The following is a 19,918-nucleotide window of genomic DNA, read 5'->3' on the forward strand; positions in this document are numbered from 1 at the left end:
AAAGTAAAAAAAAAAAAAAAATATATATATATATATATATACACACACATATATACCCGGTACATACATATATATATATATATATATATATATCACCTGATTTTAACACTTATGAGCTGAGATAAGCCCCCCCCCCCCGTGACCCCAAAAGGGACAAGCGGTAGAAAATGGATGGATGGAGTGGGCCCCTTTTGGATCACCAAGATTTTTAGTGGGATTTTTATTTTTATTTTTCAAACGATCATTGCTCAAAAAATAATGAATAAAAATCAATGGTGATTTGAATTATTGAAGGCTCCAATAACTTCACATTAAATATTGCACTTTGAAATGTTTTGGGGGGGAAAAATATTGCGCGTTGTGTTTTTGCCATAAAAAACAGGTTTTTGACAAAAACGGCATAAAACACACACACACATATATATATATATATATATATATATATATATATATATATATATATATATATATATATATATATATATATATATATATATATATATATATATATATATATATATATATATATATATATATATATATATATATATATATATATACAGACCTGAAGTTGATTAAGAGATTTAAGAGTTAAATTTTAAAAAAGTAGTATATGATTTTTTTATTTTTTATTATTTGACTGAGACCCTTGCGGGTCCCCGAGCCTTAAAGGTTAAAATAATCTATACCGGTATATTGTATTGGTTTTGAAAATGAAAAATATCAAAATGGTCCCAGCATGCTTAGATTTTTCAGTGTGAAGCCCTCAGTGGAAAAAGTTTGGACAGCCCTGGCATAATGTAACAACCTGCTTGTGTCTTGCATTGCTGTTCGGACTTGTGATGTCCGTGAATGCGCCTGCCATTAGGGGTGCAACGATTAGTCGGAAAAATCGGTTAATGAACTTTGTCGTAGACAAATTCCTATAAGCATGAACAGATTATGCCTACTTGGATGAGAGGCTTCCACGACAAATCAAACAGTCCAGTTGCAATCTACTGAATGCCCTGAGATTACAAAAATGTGAATGTTTTGTTCAATCAGCTTAGCATGAAATGACCTCTATTGAATTGCGTTTAGCATCTTTAAATGTACAAAAGGTGTCTCAGTGACATATCTGATGTTGTCAAGAGCGTCATGGTGGGATACCAACCTATAGAGGTGTTCATCTTCTCCCCCTTCTTCTTCTTGTTCTTCTTTGTTTTGCCTTTGGGTTGTGGGGACTCGGCGCTGGGAGGTTTACCGTTCTGCTCTGTCTGTTCAGAGTGGGAGGTGGGGTTCGGAGGGGGAGGTGACGGCGAGGAGTTGGACACGGGCGGACTTCTCCGCTCTTCCTTGGTGTGCGTCATGGCTTGCTGCTGCCTCTTCCCGCTGGCACTTCTGTTGTTCCTTTCCTCTCTGCGTGCTTCCGTGATGGTCGTTGCAGGGGGAGGAGGCAGATGAGCGGGCGCCTCAACAGGCCTGGTGTGCGGTGCTTTGGTGTCCGCTGTGCCGCTGGAGGCGACGCCGTTGGCAAGCTTGACCGTCGTCTCTGAGCTCTTGGGTAATTCCGGGTCCTTCTTAAACGGGGGCTCGCACGTGATGACTTTCGCCGCCTGCTTGGCCTTGACTTTGTTGTTGATGTCGGCGTTGTGGTGGTGGAGGTTGGCCGCGTTGTTGGCCTGAGCGCAGAAGCCTCTCTCGCTGCTGCGTTTCGGGCTGTGCTCAAACCTGGCATCCCTCTGGTCCGGCAGGCAGATGAGGTTTTGGAGCAGCTGCGACTTTACGTTCTGAAGATGGTCGAGGACGTTCTGGGCTGTCTGCTTGAGGGGCTGTGGGTTGTTCTGAGGGGGCGCCGTGTTCTCCTTGGCTTTGTCTTTCTTTTTCTTCTTGGTAGCGCAGTGTTGCTGTAGCTGCTGCAGCCTCAGGAGTTCCTGCTGAAGCGCCGCCTCTTCCTCTTCCTGCCGCCGCCGCTGCTCCTCTTGCAGCACGAGCTCCTCTCGGTCACGGGCCTCGGCCTCCAGACGTGCCTTCTCCTCCATCTTAAAACACACAGACACACACTTTTAACATCGTGACCCAGCGGTTCGAAATCCAAAAAGGTGACTGTTACCTTCTTTTGTTTATGCCTCGCCCGCTTGGCCGCTTTGGAACTGGTGGCGGGTTTGTTGTCGGCGCTGTTGATGAACTGCAGCAGGTCCTCCACTCGCCGGTGGTCCTCCACTCCGTTGTCCCGCTCCAGCACAGGCTGCTGCTCCTCCCGCTTTGGTTGCTCCTCCTTGCGCTTTGTCAGGCGCAAGCGCAGCTTCTCCCGCATCTCTGCATAGTTTCGACTCGTCGGAGCCGCCGGAGGCTGGGGTTAAAAAAAATGGTGCAAAACCATCAAGAGAACAGTCCTAAGTAGAGATGTCCGATAATGGCTTTTTTGCCGATATCCGATATTGTCCAACTCTTAATTACCGACTCCGATATCAACCGATACCGATATATACAGTCGTGGAATTAACACATGCCTAATTTTGTTGTGATGCCCCGCTGGATGCATTAAACAATGTAACTTTACCATGAATTGATTAACGTGGACCCCGTCTTAAACAAGTTGAAAAACTTATTCAGGTGGTACCCTTTAGTGGTCAATTGTACAGAATATGTACTGTACTGTGCAATCTACTAATATACGTTTCAATCAATCAATCAAAAACAAGGTTTTCCAAAATAAGAGAACAACTTCAACTCCAGTTATGGAAAAAAGTGCCAACATGGCACTGCTATATGTATTAGGTGGGCGGGGTTAGTGCTGCAAGGGGTTCTGGGTATTTGTTCTGTTGTGTTTATGTTGTGTTACGGTGCGGAAATTCTCCCGAAATGTGTTTGTCATTCTTGTTTGGTGTGGGTTCAGAGTGTGGCGCATATTTGTAACAGTGTTAAAGTTGTTTATACGGCCACCCTAAGTGTGACCTGTATGGCTGTTATTCAAGCATGCATTGCATTCACTCATGTGTGTGTAAAAGCCGCATTTATTATGTGACTGGACCGGCACGCTGTTTGTATGGAGGAAAAGTGGACGTGACGACAGGTCGTAGAGGACGCTAAATGCAGTGCCTTTAAGGCACGCCCCCAATAATGTTGTCCGGTGGAAATCGGAAATGGTTGCCCCGGGAGATTTTCGGGAGGGGCACTGAAATTCGGGAGGATCACTGAAATTCGGGAGGAGCACTGAAATTCGGGAGTCTCCCGGGAAAATCGGGAGGTTTAAACCGATACCGATCATTTCCGATATTATATTTTAAAGCATTTATCGGCCGATAATATCGGACATCTCTAGTCCTAAGCTTTTTTCTGATGGTGCCAAGTGTTGACATTTGTACTGCGTGTATGTCAGGGGCTCTTAACCTTTTTGACCTTGGGGCCCTACTTTTCCACTACAGAGGCGCTCGCTTAAATACTAACGCTAAAATAGTAATTTTACTCTTCATAATTATATCTAACATAATTACAGTTTGCAACTTTGTCAAATTATGTAAAACCATGTGTTAAGCAGAAATATTATTATCAAGGCTTAGGTCAGGTTGATTAGAAAAATAAGTACAAAGCAAATATACTGCAAAACAAAATAAAATATAAATTAAAAAAAATATTAATAAATGAATTTACATACAATTATGTTGTGCTTAAACAATTAACTACATTAAAGGGGAACGGCACTTTTTGGGGAATTTTGCCCATGATTCACAATTCCACTTGTATTTCATTTTTTTATGCATGCTAATTTGGGAGTACACTATTCCGCCCGTAAAGCCTTCCAAAAACCACCAACAATACTTAATTTACATCTCCTTACCTAAATATTAACCAAGTATTAGCACTATTGTTATTATAAGCGCTAAGGCAGACAAACTATTTTTAGCGGTGCCATGATCACAGAGCGCTAACAAGCACATGCAGCTAAAGTATTGACATACTGAGTTGCTGGTGCTCCATGGCCTCTGAGTTGGTGAAAGTTAATCCTAGATTATATATCCTGCCACTCACCTGGATAGTAGACGGATGGAGACATTAACCAGGATGTTGGTCAACTTTAACATTCAACTTATACCCAGAGATGGTGAGAAAGACACGGAAAGACGCTCTTTTGCGCCACGTCTTTTTATTTAATTTTTTAAAAACCTGTGTGAGGATTATGATTAATTACTTTATCTTAACAGGATTATATGATCATTCCAACAGTCGGCATCCCAATGAAAGCAGACATTGTACAGTAAGTGATGGTTTTATTATGTTTATAGTTTGTATACCTGGTTTGGCACTTAGCAATACTGTTACATGATACTGAGTGTTTTACTAAAGTGCAATATGTTTAGCACATAGCTTCTAAAACAGTTAGCTCATCCTCCTTGTATTAAAATCTAGAAAATGTAAGGTTCTTGATCATCATTTGTGCCAAAGTAATTGTTGTTGGCTCTCATGAAGTCTGTCATGATCAGTAATGTTGTTGTTGTTATGTTGTGATAAATGAGCAAAATATGCAAAATATAACATGTTATTATGAATGTTACTACATTAGGAATACACTTACAGTATGTATATTAAACGATTAGGTTTTTGGATGTTTTTAGAGTGCTTATAGGCGGAGTAGAGCGACTCTATGGGCTACGTTGTGAGCTGACTTTTGCTAGCACTTATTTACGATTTAGAATGCATAAAAAAGACAAACATTTGTATTCTTGTCTTACCTAAGGACTGTGAATGATAGGAAAAAAAAAAAAAGTGTAGTTCCCCTTAAAATGAGTTTTTGCGTAAAAAAACCAAAACATTGTTAAGGTGGGGCGGCTTTTATTTTGCTGTGGCGGCTGGCCACGATCATTACATGTAGGGAAAATCATGATGTTCTGTCTTACCCCGCCATGCCCGAAGAACTCGCAGTAGCAGCAGTCACAGTATTTTCCTTCCTTCTGGTTGGTGGACGTGGACGTGGAGGAGCTGTGTTCCGAGCAGCTGTCCTCATCCTGGCTCTCCTCTCCGTCGTACGGCGGGTGCTCGTACGCTCTGCTCCCCTCACAGCGGTGGCCTTCGCATTCAGGATCACTAAAGGGGCATAGAAGAATGTTGGTTCCACAGAAATGAATCATGCAAATTATACTATGATCCAAGAGTGCCAGGCGGGCCAACCTGCAGACACTGGGCGGGGCACTGAGCGGACAGTCTGCCGAGGAGGAGATGGAGGGCTCGGCCGGGGGGAGGCACAGACCCTGGTGGGCCTCTCCCCGGTCCGGGGCCGGTGCGGCTATTTTGGGAAAGGACTGTGGACCCATGGCGGGGAGGTGAGCTGCGGGCGCTGGAGGTAGGGAAGGGCCGGAGAGTGGCGGGAGGGAACTCAGCGCTGTGGCGGTGTTTTGGGCGCCGACTGGCGAGGCCTGCCTGTGGTCCTCTTTACTCAAGCAGTGAAACACGTCATCTGGGTGATACATTAGGACACATTAGCATTCTTAACACATAGATAAACAAGTGGAAAGGTTCCACGTCTTGCCAAAGTGAGAGACATTTCTAGAAAGATATTAGTCAGCAGAGTTTTGACGACTACTTTCCAAGTGGTACTGAAAGGCTAAACCGTGACGTGTCCAAGATTTAGTACTGTACTCTGACAAAAGTGCCAAGCGGGGGAAGTAACATGTTAATATGTGTGAAGGGTTACTGGGTTTTGACATGCAAAGTTGACAGTCGGTCGCCTAGCAACAGCCGAACGACAGCAACCCTGAAATGTCAGGCAACCACGTTCAGGCTTAATATGACAAAAAAAAAACATGTGGTGGCTTGAAGGTTTGACACATCCTGTTATTGTTCGCACAAAAAAAACAGCTTTAGACTTCCTTTAGTGAGCCTTGCTAGATTACCTAAAGAGTTGGGACTTTTAGGTGCAAGGTGGATAGGTAGGTTATTACTTGACTGGACAGTGGTGGCAGTGCAGGACACAGACGACATGGACGCCGAGGTCGCCATGGCCACCCGGTTGGTCTCCATGAAGGCATCTTGGAAGTTGTAGAGACACTTCTTCTTGGCGCCGCTCTTCTTCTGCTCCTTGGCGCCCGAGGAGGAGCACGAGGACGAGGAGGACAACGACAAGTAGGGCGACGAGGACGAGGAAGGGGGCGCCGGGCTGGGTAGTGAGGGGTGGTCTGCCGGCGGGCCTGCAGGCGTCGGGGGAAGCGGAACGTCGGCGAGGGGCGGCCCGAGCATGTCACCTGCGGAGGGGACACACGTACAGTGACGCATTAATCAGGTGTGACATTTCTTCAAAAATAAAATGTCTTCTACTTTTTTCACATGAATGTAAAATACATTTGTGGCGCACCCTGTGTTAAACATGCTTTAGAAATGCTAGCATACATGTATACGGATATCCTCAAATATCATTAGACAAATGCTAAAAGACTTACCGACACAGTGGAACCTCGATTTATGAACCCCTCTATTTGCAATCTTTTCCATTTACGACCTTTTAGTTGCAGCCAAATATGCCTGTGTGCGTACCATGTCTCTGTGTACAAACGCTTCATTTAGTCATTCATTTCGTGTCCCGCCTGCAGGCAAAACGCAGGGCACAGCGGAGGCAAAGCCCTCCAGGTCATTTGCTGCACAGGACACTCCTCAGCCTGTGTGCCTTTTGTGTTTTTTCCCCCTTTTGACAAGCTGGCCATTTTGCTAACAACAGACCAGCATGGAAAGAAGAGGGAGTTAAAAAACGAGGAATACATTAATTACGCTCACAAGTAGAGATGTCCGATAAATGCTTTAAAATGTAATATCGGAAATTATCGGTACCGGTTTCGGTTTCAAAAAGTAAAAATGTATGACTTTTTAAAACGCCGCTGTACAGAGTGGTACACGGACGTAGGGAGAAGTACAGAGCAGTTGCGTCTCCCAGTCATACTTGCCAACCCTCCCGATTTTCCCGGGAGACTCCCGAATTTCAGTGCCCCTCCCGAAAATCTCCCGGGGCAACCATTCTCCCGAATTTCTCCCGATTTCCACCCAGACAACAATATTGGGGGCGTGCCTTAAAGGCACTGCCTTTGCGTGCCAGCCCAATCACATAATATCTACGGCTTTTCACACAAGTGAATGCAAGGCATACTTGGTCTACAGCCATACAGGTCACACTGAGGGTGGACGTATAAACAACTTTAACACTGTTACAAATATGCGCCACACTGTGAACCCACACCAAACAAGAATGACAAACACATTTCGGGAGAACATCCGCACCGTAACACAACATAAACACAACAGAACAAATACCCAGAACCCCTTGCAGCACTAACTCTTTTGGGACGCTACAATATACACCCCCCGCTACTCCCCCCCACCTCAACCCCGTCTCCTCCCAACCCCGCCCACCTCAACCTCTTCATGCTATCTCAGGGAGAGCATGTCCCAAATTCCGAGCTGCTGTTTTGAGGCATGTTAAAAAAAAATAATGCACTTTGTGACTTAAAGTAAATAAATATGGCAGTGCCATGTTGGCATTTTTTTTCCATAACTTGAGTTGATTTATTTTGGAAAACCTTGCTACATTGTTTAATGCATCCAGCGGGGCATCACAACAAAATTAGGCATAATAATGTGTTAATTCCACGACTGTATATATCAGTATCGGTTGATATCGGAATCGGTAATTAAGAGTTGGACAATATCGGCAAAAAAGCCATTATCGGACATCTCTACTCACAAGTATGGAAGAATCATCGAAGCAGACTTTTCACAGTAGAGAAAAGCAAGTAGAGCCTCTTTCAAGCCACATGCCCGGACCCTCCTCCCGATCCCCACCTTCTCTCCTTTGCGTCTGGTTCGTTCTCTTCAGCTCCTCCTTCGTTAATGTTAAAGTTACTTTTTTAAATGTTTATCATTGTAGCAATATGGATGTCATAGTTAGGGATTCTTTTGTTTTCTGATCGTTTGGGGAAGTCACCAAAAGTGACTCCTGTTTGTGTGTGCGTGTGTTGGCAGAGCAGAGAATACATCACAGTTCAGCTTGTTGTTTTGGCTTATTAAATATAATTAAATTAAATATGTTTGTTTGATATACAGTACTATATAGCACTTTATATTGTGTTTGAAGTGTACAAACCTTCACTAAAATATGGACTTTTGTCAAAGCTGCAAACCATTAATGTTTACATTGTTTCTTATAGAAACAGATGCTTTACTATACAACTTTTCAATTTACAAACCCTGTTCAAGAACTAATTAAGTTCGTAAATCGAGGTTCCACTGTAGTTAGGTAGGTAGGTTTACTGGCCGCCGTGTTTTTTTCTAGTTTTACACAAGTACGCTTGTCAGGGTTGTACCAAATGTCCTCGTAATTCGGCTAAACACCCTTAAGTTACAGCAGGCATTCTGTAGATTGCATTGAACTGTGTGAGAAATGTCAAGTCTATCCGATATATGAGGGTCAAATGTTGGGGTTTAATGGCATCGCCACAGTGTGGTGTACTTTTTGGGAAAGTAACACAGTCTGCTTTGCAAAAGGGTTCAGTCTTTTGTGTGCAGCAGTTCAGGAGTAGGAGGGTAACACCTTGGGTGTGGCCTCCTCTTGTCTCGTGACTGTAGTGCCATAGACCAGTGTTTCTCAACATTTTTAGGGCTGCGAGCACTCCCTAAAAAGCCGCCCAAAAATTTGTTTTATCGGCTATGGTCCGTATGGGCTGCTACAGTACACTTTTCCACCACTTGTTGCAGTAATGACAATCTTAAACAAACATAAGAAGTCTGGAGCTAAAGTTACAGTTTCTTAAGAGCAATAATTATGAATAAAGTAGTGAAGCTGTATTTTCATTTGCACTTTAATTTTATTGACAGTTTGGTTAGGAAACATACTCATTGTCAATTTAGTTTATGTTAGCACAACTTAATTGTATGTGCATTAATTTTTCGTTAGTTACTTATGAGTCCTTTCTTATGCAATATATTTGGTTAGTACTAATTTTTCTAATCAGTTTAACATAAGCCTAAGGTTTATGTGTTAAATAAATATTGTGTTTCATATCATTTGACAAGGTTGTAAACTGTAAGTAGGTTGGATATAATTATTGAATATGATAAAAATTTAGTGTAAATATTTGGGTGGGCCCCAGGCCCCTCTGCAGTAGAAAAGTTGGTCAGGGAAGCCGTGCCATAGACGACAACCACCAATCAGGCTGCAGCATTTGCCACAAATTAAAAAAATATGTATATAAATAAATAAATAAATAAATAAATTCAATAATTTTTTGTTTTGTTTTGTTCATTTGAAAAAAGCCAAATCCGCATGGTTCACCTGGCAACGACTCGGGCAGCAGCATAGATGGATTCCAGCTCTTCATCACGGCCGCGTCCCAGAGGTTCTCAAACTTGAGCGAGAGGCACTGCAGCGAGCTGTTCCAGTCGCCCGCACTACCGGCCTCGCCTCCGCCATTGAAGCAGTTCTGGTAGACGTGCTCGGGTAGCGTGGGGCTGAAAGCCGGCTGCTTGGCCGCCGAATGGTTTGTTGTGGGGTTTGTAGGCAAGGGCTTAGAAAGGAAGAAGATTCAGAGAGCAAACTGTTAGTAGGATCTGACTAAAGGGAAAATAAACACATTTTAACACAAGGTGGTTGACATCCACAACGTACAGGTAACCATCCTCACCTTGTTGTGCGTGAGAGGGGAGGAGCTAGGGGGGTAGAGCGTTGGGTGCAGCAGGGGCCGGGAGAAGTTGTGAAGCGGCAGGTGGCCGTGGATGTGCGGATAGAGGTGGAGGGCCGGGTGTGCGGGGGGCGTTTTGTTGTCTACGAAGAACTGGTGCCCGACCTCGGGGGACGGCGCCGAGTGGAGTCGGCTGGAGGGCAGGCAAGCGGCGGGCCCCAAGGCGCAGGCGGCGGGGTCCTGGTTGCACACATGGCACTCGCAGGCGTGCTGGACTTGCTGGACCTTTAAGTGCCCACACAGATTTTGGGGAGGGGGAGAAAAATGTAAAATGTATTTGGTGCAATACAAAAAAAAACTAAGATGGAAGTTTAGAAAACGGTACCTGCTGGTGGTTGTAAGAAGGTGGCGGACTATTCATCTTTCTAGAAGAAAGCTCCCCCTGCGGTCTGCCCTCCTCCTCGTCACCCTCTGACGAGCTACTGCTGCTGCTAACGCGAGGAGACTGTGGCAGAAAAAAGGTGCATGGCGCACAAAGGAACATTTATTTACCCTTAATCACAATAAAAGTCCTTTATTATGACTTCTTAATGGTGTTCTAATACTAATGTGTGCGCCTAATGCCTCTTTATGAAAATCTATCATCTTCACTTGTTTTCATGATCCCTACCGCCTCCGACCTGGCCTTACTTCGATTTATAAGACCCTCATTTGCTTTTTGATTTAGGAACTTTTAGATGGAGCCAAATATGCCTTTGTGTGCAAACAATTTATCTGTGTACAAACGCTTCATTCATTTATTTTGTATCACTTCTGCAGCCATTTTTTGCCGCAAGGAGCAGCATTTTTGGAAAGGCGGAGCCCTCCACGTCACTTGCTGCGCAGTACTGTACACTACTAGTCACTTCTCAGCGCTTCAGTGTGTGCCTTCTCTGTGTTTTTCTGTCTTTTGACAAGTTTTGTCCATTTTGCCAACTCAATATGTGTTCCAAAAAGACAATAGACCATTGTGGAAAGGAGGAGGGAATCGCTGTGGAGTTTTAAAAAAAGACTATTTGCGAGGAGTACATTAATGGCGCTCGCGAGTATGGAAAAATCGACTTCATACCACAGGCTTCATACCACAACAAGTTTAAATTGTGACCAGAACAGACCTTCCTGGAAAAAAATGCCAAAGGAAAAGAGCTGCCTCTCGTTCAGCGGCGCTTTTTCCAACAGCACATACAGCCCCTCGCCCTGCCCCCTTTGTTCTCCCCCTTCTGTCTGCTTCTTTCTCATCAGATCCTCCTTTGACATATGTTAATGTAAGTAGACTTTACTTTTTTTTAATGTTTATTATTGTAGCAATATGGTCGTTAAAGGTAAGGATTTTTGTGATTTCTGATCGCTTGCGAGGGCACCGATGGGATTTCTCTGTGTGTGCATGTGTTAGCGGAGCAGCACATACAGGACAGCACTGTGTCGTTGTTTTGGCTTGTTATTAAATGGAAATTGATCCATCATTATGTTTGTTTGATATACAGTACTGCAGGGGTGTCAAAGTCAAGGCCCGCGGAAATGAATTATCTATGGCCCCCGGGATATTTAATTAGTATTAGAACCGGCCCGCAGGCCACAGCCGCCTGCTGCTGTTTTGCACGCACCAATACTCCATCATTCCCAGGGACCCCATCAAGTCATAAAAATGGGGTCCCACTTTTTTGTAACTGTTTTGAAAACAAATGATAAATGTGTGCATTATCCTGTTATAGCTCACATTCTATATTGTGTGTATTGTGTTTTGGAAAAAGGTTGTCATAAACGTTACTTAATTCAATAAAAAAATAATACAAAAAGAAAACACATTTTTATGCACATGTAAATTTATTCAGTTATAAACATTCATTCACTTTCTTCTTTCCTTCATGGATCTAACTAAACTTTACCGCTGCCGGTATTTATTTCTACATTTTTATTGTAATATTTTCAGAATGTGTTTGTTCTATTTTTGGTCAAAGTAAGACAAAGAAAACAATCTGAAGTTGTCTCTATTTTTTAGTTTTAATGCCATGATTTTAATAGTCGGGCCTGCGCCTGTGCACAAATCTTCCTCCATGCGGCCCCTGAGCTAAAATGAGTTTGACACCCCTGCAGTACTGTATAGCACTTTATATTGTGTTCAAAGTGTACAAACCTTCACTACGTTGCACGTTGTGGCTTGTGCAGCCCTTTGAGACACTCGTGATATAGGGCTATATAAGTAAACATTGATTGATTGATTGATTGATTGATTAATTCACTAAAATATGGACTTTTGTTGAGACTGGAACCCATTTTTCATATTTATATTGTTTAAGGAGAAATGTGCTTCACTATTCGAACTTTGATTCACGAATCCTGTTTAAAAGGGAACATTATCACAATTTCAGAATTGTTAAAACCATTAAAAATCAGTTCCCAGTGGCTTATTATATTTTTCGAAGTTTTTTTCAAAATTTTACCCATCACGCAATATCCCTAAAAAAAGCTTCAAAGTGCCTGATTTTAACCACCCGTCCATTTTCCTGTGACGTCACATAGTGAAGCCAACACAAACAAACATGGCGGAAAGAACAGCAAGCTATAGCGACACTAGCTCGGATTCAGACTCGGATTTCAGCGGCTTAAGCGATTCAACAGATTACGAATGTATTGAAACGGATGGTTGTAGTGTGGAGGCAGGTAGCGAAAATGAAATTGAAGAAGAAACTGAAGCTATTGAGCCATATCGGTTTGAACCGTATGCAAGCAAGCGAAACCGACGAAAACGACACAACAGCCAGCGACACGGGAGAAAGCGAGGACGAATTCGGCGATCGCCTTCTAACCAACGATTGGTAAGTGTTTGTTTGGCATTAAAGGAAACTAACAACTATGAACTAGGTTTACAGCATATGAAATACATTTGGCAACAACATGCACTTTGAGAGTGCAGACAGCCCAATTTTCATCAATTAATGTATTCTGCAGACATACCCTCATGTCAGCAGGCCAGGGAAGCTAGGGTCGATATTCTTCTCTTGATCATCTTGGGACGGTTTGAGCCAAGACATCCAGGGGGGTTTAGCTCGCTCGTCTGCGGGAACAAACTGCCGCCATTGCTTGCCGTGCTAACGAGGTCCTTTGTCCCTGAATTGCTCACACACTACGGCAGATTCAATGGGGGTCTGGCGGCAGATTTCTTTGACTTTATCGTTGGAAATGCATCTGCTTTGAGTGTCGCAGGATATCCACACATTCTTGCCATCTCTGCCGTAGCATAGCTTTCGTCGGTAAAGTGTGCGGAACAAACGTCCAATTTCTTGCCACTTTCGCATCTTTGGGCCACTGGTGCAACTTGAATCCGTCCCTGTTCGTGTTGTTACACCCTCCGACAACACACCGACAAGTCATGATGTCTCCAAGGTACGGAAAACAGTTGAAAAAAACGGAAAATAACAGAGCTGTTTTGACCCGGTGTTTGAGAAAATGGCGGATTGCTTCCTGATGCGACGTCACGTTGTGACGTCATCGCTCCGAGAGCGAATATTTAATTTGCCAAAATTCACCCATTTAGAGTTCGGAAATCGGTTAAAAAAAAAAAAAGGTCTTTTTTCTGCAACATCAAGGTATATATTGACGCTTACATAGGTCTGGTGATAATGTTCCCCTTTAAGAACCGGTTAAGTTTGTAAATCGAGGTTCCACTGGTATTGTTGTATGTAGCAGCCCCATGTACATGTCTGCCACTCCACAGAACCCCCCGGAAAAGGGAGAAAAAAAAGAGGCAGGCTTCGCTACACATCGTAAAACAAAATGTGGAGCTCTGTCACTGTTTGTCACTTATTCAAAAAAACTTACTCAGGAATTGAGCTAACTCACCTCTGCCTTCTGTGCCATGTTGACTCCGCCCCCGTTCATGTCGCCGCGGTGTCCATTCACTGCAGTCAAACGGTTGTCCTCGTAGCCAATTGGTAACACTGGGTAGATGTCCCCAAACTTAGTGGGCATGGGAGGCACTTCGTCGTCATCGCTGACGCTGGCAGACCAGCGGGAAATTGAAATAAAGAAGCGTGTTCACAAATCATACCCAACCGTGAGCTTTTAGGGTGTCTGGGCGTACTTACAAGGTGTTGTTTTCCCCGGCGGGCAAGAGGAGTCTGGGATGCTGCTGGATGGTGATGGGAGAGCTGGAGTTGGAGCCCGATGCCGAGCTGCCCGAGGAGAGGCTGGGCGGGTGCACCTCGGCCATGTAGTCCTGGGAGGGTTCCCCTTGCAGAGGCAGCTTGATGTGGAGGTCCTCGGAGATGGGCGAGTCCATGATGCCGCACGTAAGGATGTGGGAGAGGCTGCAGTCGTCGCACGTGCACCTGCAGAAGCGTTACGTTGTTGTTATCCCTGCCGGAGGCGTTCATGTCCAGATGAGGAAATAAAAACTCACCTTCTCCGATAATTACAGTTGGGACAGTCGGGAATGCTCAGGCGTGACGACAGCATCCTCATGGTGTCTGTGAAGTTGTCTCCACACGCCAGCTTCTTATTGTTGGGTAACTATGAAGACCAAACAATATGACACCATTCAGCCCTCCATGTTGGGTGCACGTTGGTGTATGCGCGTCCTACCTGCTCTTCTCTGTATCGACGCTGCTTGAACAACTCCCAGTCTTCTTTTAGCATTCGCTGCTTCGTCTTTAAAGTCTATGTGAGAGAGACCGGCAGTTCAATAAACGCACTTTCAGCTCAAATCGGTCATAAAAATTCATTGGAAAGCTTACGTTTTTGCCGACTAATGACTTATGCGACTCCGTTCTTTGGTTGGTGAAACTCTGACCTTCCACTTTGAAGAGTAACTTCAGAACAAAGACAATATATGTCAGCCAAGGTATTAATAATATATAGATACACACATACAGTAGGGCTGGACGATTATAGCAAAAATAATAATCACAATTATTTTGATTGATATTGAAACCCTGATTAATGGTACGACTGTTCATTCATTTAAAAACATAAGTATTTATTGTACCACCTAAACTCAACTTTGAATATAATTTAAAAGAATAACCGGATAGAAATTAGTAAGACAAAAACAACAACAAGTTAAAAAAAAATAACAATACATTAAAATAGCAATATAAAAAAATATATATATATATTTTTTCAATTCTGTTAAACTTTTTACACTCTTGTTACACTTATTCACAGAAAGTGTGCGCTTTTTGTGTCACAAATACAATTTTATAAAATATCTGTAATTAAATGTACAAATCCGCACATGTATTGCTGCAATACACCTTTGGACAATTTTGACCAGTATTTTAAGACAAAGCATAGTAATTTTGTAAATGTACATACCAATAAGTACTTTAAGTACAATGTGGATTTTGCGCATAGCGCTGTTATTTTAAAGGGGGAAAGTGTGCTGAGTAGAGAGACGGCATGAGGCTATTTAAAAAAAAAAAAGAAGAGCCTCTCAAGTTTGCGACTGCAGTTTTGTACGTTGCTCTTACATTGATGCAGGTGACATGTGTTGTGGGTGTATGAATTGATCTTGCTAGCTTTAGCTTCGTAGTTTAGTCGATGTTTCAAAAGGCCGTTTTGACACTTTTCAGGGCAGGGGAATGAGCGGTCACAGGTTAGTATTATTTTCCCAAACAAATGTTCCTTCTCCTCAAAATGACAGCATTTAATTCACATTTATGTACATTTCTGTGTTTAACAGCATATTCCATTTAATTGGCCAATTCATGATTTTGTCCGCAGTTACGTTAACGCAGAAATCATATGCCTTACTTTTATTTTTTTTATTACGGTAGGCAGACTAGCGTTGTGTCAAAAAGTAGCAAACATTGTGCGATATCAAACTTTTCCCCACCCATACACTCACTCATCTGTTTCAACTCAGGAATTGCAATGCATGGCACATTTATCCATTTTTTCGAGTACAATATTTTCATGATCATGGGAAGCAAGATCAAATTTAGACTAATTGTCCAGCCCTACTTTTTGGTTGAACACCGAACCTGTTCGTCGACATAGTCATCGATCCTCTTCTCGCAGTCCTGCCATTGGGCGGCCACAGACGCCATTTCCTGCTGCAGGTGCTGGTAGCTCACCAACAAGGTCCCATACATGTCTTCGTTGTACGTGTCGTGGGAGGTGGAGCCATGTCTGGAAAAAAATCACATTAAAATGTTAGTCCCGTTTATGTCAACGAGTCCTGACCCACCATGACTAAAAAGCAATGTTGAGATCAAATTCAAAAAAAGGTTACTTTTTTGGAAAAATTGGCCTGTTTGTCAACATGACAGTCTCTCGCAAATTAAACCAATCTCCACCAATCATACGTGGCCTTGTAACTTTGCCCAAAGCCTTTCACCGCACATTTTGGCCAATCTGCGTCATTTTCACCAATTGAATTTGTCTGAGTCATTTGATTCAATTTGTCAACGTCATCTGTCAAATCATAATTATTGTGGAGAAAAAACAAGAAGACTAATGTGTAATAATATATAAACTCTTTATTGCCCAAATGGCACAATGGTTGTTCTCCCGCGTCACTCAAACCTACTTTCAGTTCCTGTCTACGACGCCAAGTCTTGAGAGTGACGTAGTATATAAACATTAGGCAACACACTGGCATCCTCACATCCTAGTTTACATGTATTCATATATCAATTTAACCTACATTATTCTGACTAACACAATCAAGAAAGTATTTTCATTTGCAATGCCAATCGGGCCAAAAGGCAGCATTTACATGACAGAGATATTGACGCGTGATGATCATTTAATTTCTCATTGTCTGCCATTTACCAACACTACCTAGTGCTATAGATAACTCTGAACAGTTTACAAATGCTCTTTACCTTCCTCTTGGCCAGGACTCCCTCGAAAAAGAAACTGTATTTTTGTTTTTTTAAATGTCAATCGGACTTTCTTGGTTAAATAAAGGTTAAATAATAAACAAGCGGGGAACATAAAATAGTGTTTACGATGGACAAACACGTTTCAAGAGTAAAAAATACACAGAGCGTCTGCAACTTGTGGACGACATGGCAGACAGCGGACAATAACAGAGGCCTTTTGTGGTATTTCTTTGAATAAATATAATTAATTAGTACTAGTTTTAACTTTAAATAATTAAAACACTACTGTAATTTGCCATGCAGTATCTACTTTTAAGTCTTAGTGGTATAATACAAGTAAAATATCAATACATATTTGTGTTACGCAACACTAAAACCTGGTTACAGTGACTTCCCCTTTCAGGGGGAAGAAGGCTTCAAAAATAAAAGCATTATTAGAATGGATTCTACCATAGTAACTAAAAAATGCATATTTTAAATTTTTTTCTCAAATTTTAGATTGTTAGCAACCAGACGAAAGATTTGAGCATGTACCAAAGCTTTCTTATTACCTCTGCTGACACTTCGCAAAACAACTCAAAAAGTCACAGGCAAAAAAAAAAAGTTTCATGACATTTTCAGAAAATGCCTGAAATGGAAGAAAGGACAACTGATTTGACTTGAAGGGTGATCTGGACCACTTTATGTTCACGTTACCAGGTTCCATTTCTCTGGGTGTGTATGTGCGCTTCCACACCTTCACCCACATATACAAAAGAGTGGATGACTGACAACAGCGTTCACACCATTTATTCTATTCCACTTTTAAAATCTCAAAGGTTACGTGCGGATTTCGATGAAACTTTCAGGAAATGTCAGAAATGGGCTAAGGAACAAGTGATTCGATTTTGAGGGTGATCCGTATCACCGTCTGGATTCAGGACTTTTTTAAAGGATTATTTACTATTGGGAGATAGGGGCCGGCAGAGGTCTGTGCTGTGCTTTTTCAGTTGCTCAAAAAGGTTTATGTCCTCTTGTTGCCACACTTTTCAGTTTCTTCTGATCAGACAAGACTTATGTATAATAGATAGAATATTTTACCTAGACATATTTTAACTGTCGTCTGCAGTCTTCTTCCGATGGGTCTAAACATGTCAAATTCTATCACGACGAAATCTTGTTTAACTAGGGTGTCCAATGTTTGGCGTGGGGGCCATTTGAGGTTCGCAGCTAATTTTTCAACAAACCGCAACACTTTTTAAATACAATATTAACCCAAAAAATGTTTTATTTAAATTAAAAAGTAGAATAAAAAGCAAACGCGTGTATTGTAACGAGAAAATGTTGCAATATTGACGCCAATAACATAAAGCTGCCATGTAGGCAAGTTTTTTTTTTTTTTTTTTACTTTAAAAGGTCATTGCTCAAAGAAATTATAAAAACTTATAATTGATTGATGGATCTGAGAATTGAGCGTTCAAAGTAAAAATAATATATATTTGATATGTAACCTATTTTCAACACTTATGAGTGGGGGCCTTTTTGGAACCCCAAAACCTTTAGTCTGTCATTGCTCAAAAAATAAAAATGACTCAAAATCAATGTTAAGTATTATTTAGTATAATATAGAGTTCCAATTACGTCACATAAATATTTCGCTTTAAATATTTTTTGGAAGGGGGGGGGGGGGGGGGGGGGTATTGCATATTTTGTGTTTTTCCTATTAAAAACAGAGGGTTTTGAGAAAAACGGCATAAAACGTAAAAAATAAAACTTTATGTGAACATATAGAGCTGAAGTTGATCTATAGATATTTAAGCGTTGAAAGTAAAAAAAAATATGACTTTTAACACTAGAATAACAAACCTTTTTGGTCCCCGGGACCTTTAACAGTCAACAAAACTGTTAGATAAGTATAAAATATTATTTGAAAACAATAAAAAAAATATACAAAAATGGAGAATATCATATTAGCAATGGTCCTAATGTTTCTTGCCAAAGTCAAACAAGCAATGGCTAGTTCAACTTAAATTATGTGACGAACTTTTATGGCAAAAACCTACTTCAGCTTTGCAACCAGTGCAGGCAAGCAGCTGTGCAGGATTGGTTCCGAGAAGACCAGATTCTCGAAAAGGTGCTTGTTGTGCAGCTCCCACGTCACATGGAATTTCTGGAGGTGCTCATTCTCCTGAGGGAAGAAACAGGATTGAGACAAATTGCCATGTTTCCTTTAAATGGTGTGGGGAGCAGTGCATATAAATAATCACTGACCAGGGTGAGCAGGAAGCCGCTGATGGTGTGGGCAGCCTGGCAGAGGGCGCTGTACTCCTCCAAGAGGAGGGAGATGAACTGGTGGGCCTGAGGAGGACCAGGGGAAGCAGGCGGCAGCGCGGCGGGTCCCGGCGTTTTGGAGCCCGCCGTGAGGTGCTTGAGGAGCCGTACTCTCATCTCCAGCACGTATTCGCGGGCCTGCTGCTCTAGACGCTGGTACAGTTGGTAGGGGTCCTTCTCACAGAGTCTAAATGCAAAATAATAGTTTTAGTACAATATAAAAGAAAATATGAGCTTCTTGTATAGGTTTATGTGCATAATGTTTTTCCCCTAGATTCATATCAATGGAATGAATGATTATAATTGCAGACAAGTCAAGTACTTCAAGCATGCATGGGACAAAAGAAAGAAACCGTTCCAGATTGTATAAGGCTCTGTTACTGTTTAATGGTGTCAGAGGGACCCCTTGTGGACAAACACAGTAAGACAAGTATGAGTCTACCTGTCTACCAGCTCCTTCATGCTCTCCTTGTCCCTCTCCAGGGGCTGGTCGTGGTCATCTGCCAGCGGCGTTCCAGCCTGGCGGTAGATGCAGCGGACCAGGTAGCGGACCTCTGACCAGTGGTTCTGCAGCTGCTGAGACTCCCGTTCTGACTCAGCCGAGATCTCTCTGCCGATTCGAAGGAAATGCGGTTCGGACAAATTCGGAGGGGAATTTTAGACAAGTCACTCTGAACGTACCGCCTCTCGTTGCATGCTTCGCAGCCGCATGCCGTGTCGACGGCGATCGGCGCAGCGAGGTCGGGCACGGGGAGCATGGGCAGGGTGGGTGCGCCGGTGGTTAGTCTGTCGCCTGTAGCTGCATCCTGGCCCAGGCTTCCGTTACCCACGGGCATGTGTAAAAGGAAGTCCTGGCTCTGCGAGGGTAAACAAAATCACTCAGTTTTTAATATTTTTCTCATTTAATGGATGATAAATGGAGTACAAACACTTTAATAATGACTTGGGGTGCATTACTGGCAATGGTCATGAATCAACAGGTAATGCACAACAAAGCAGCAACAGATCCAATGTAATAGTGGTAAGAAGCAAAGTGCTCAGTCGGCAATATTAACACATGACAAGTGAAACGCGGATACTTTTACACATACAGCCGAGTAGACA

General features: G+C 42.5%; 1 protein-coding gene across 2 annotated transcripts in view; it reads right to left on the reverse strand.

Moving 5' to 3' along the window:
* fam193a (family with sequence similarity 193 member A) overlaps positions 1 to 19,918 on the reverse strand; it is a 43,607-nt gene that overhangs the window by 7,872 nt on the left and 15,817 nt on the right. Inside the window, exons 4-21 of one of the 2 annotated variants that reach the window (XM_061984130.1) lie at positions 19,496 to 19,671; positions 19,257 to 19,424; positions 18,755 to 19,001; positions 18,547 to 18,671; positions 15,659 to 15,806; positions 14,411 to 14,485; positions 14,259 to 14,333; positions 14,077 to 14,186; positions 13,763 to 14,005; positions 13,518 to 13,674; positions 10,024 to 10,143; positions 9,642 to 9,923; positions 9,293 to 9,524; positions 5,871 to 6,218; positions 5,149 to 5,434; positions 4,878 to 5,064; positions 2,093 to 2,332; positions 1,154 to 2,021 (exon numbers count right to left, since the gene is read on the reverse strand). In XM_061984130.1, the coding sequence (XP_061840114.1) occupies positions 1,154 to 2,021; positions 2,093 to 2,332; positions 4,878 to 5,064; positions 5,149 to 5,434; positions 5,871 to 6,218; positions 9,293 to 9,524; positions 9,642 to 9,923; positions 10,024 to 10,143; positions 13,518 to 13,674; positions 13,763 to 14,005; positions 14,077 to 14,186; positions 14,259 to 14,333; positions 14,411 to 14,485; positions 15,659 to 15,806; positions 18,547 to 18,671; positions 18,755 to 19,001; positions 19,257 to 19,424; positions 19,496 to 19,671 (4,087 nt within the window). The remainder of the gene's footprint in view (positions 1 to 1,153; positions 2,022 to 2,092; positions 2,333 to 4,877; positions 5,065 to 5,148; positions 5,435 to 5,870; positions 6,219 to 9,292; positions 9,525 to 9,641; positions 9,924 to 10,023; positions 10,144 to 13,517; positions 13,675 to 13,762; positions 14,006 to 14,076; positions 14,187 to 14,258; positions 14,334 to 14,410; positions 14,486 to 15,658; positions 15,807 to 18,546; positions 18,672 to 18,754; positions 19,002 to 19,256; positions 19,425 to 19,495; positions 19,672 to 19,918) is intronic. The other variant, XM_061984131.2, reaches the window with a different exon arrangement.

The sequence above is a fragment of the Nerophis lumbriciformis genome, linkage group LG25 (assembly GCF_033978685.3).
Source record: "Nerophis lumbriciformis linkage group LG25, RoL_Nlum_v2.1, whole genome shotgun sequence".
NCBI classification, from domain to species: domain Eukaryota; kingdom Metazoa; phylum Chordata; class Actinopteri; order Syngnathiformes; family Syngnathidae; genus Nerophis; species Nerophis lumbriciformis.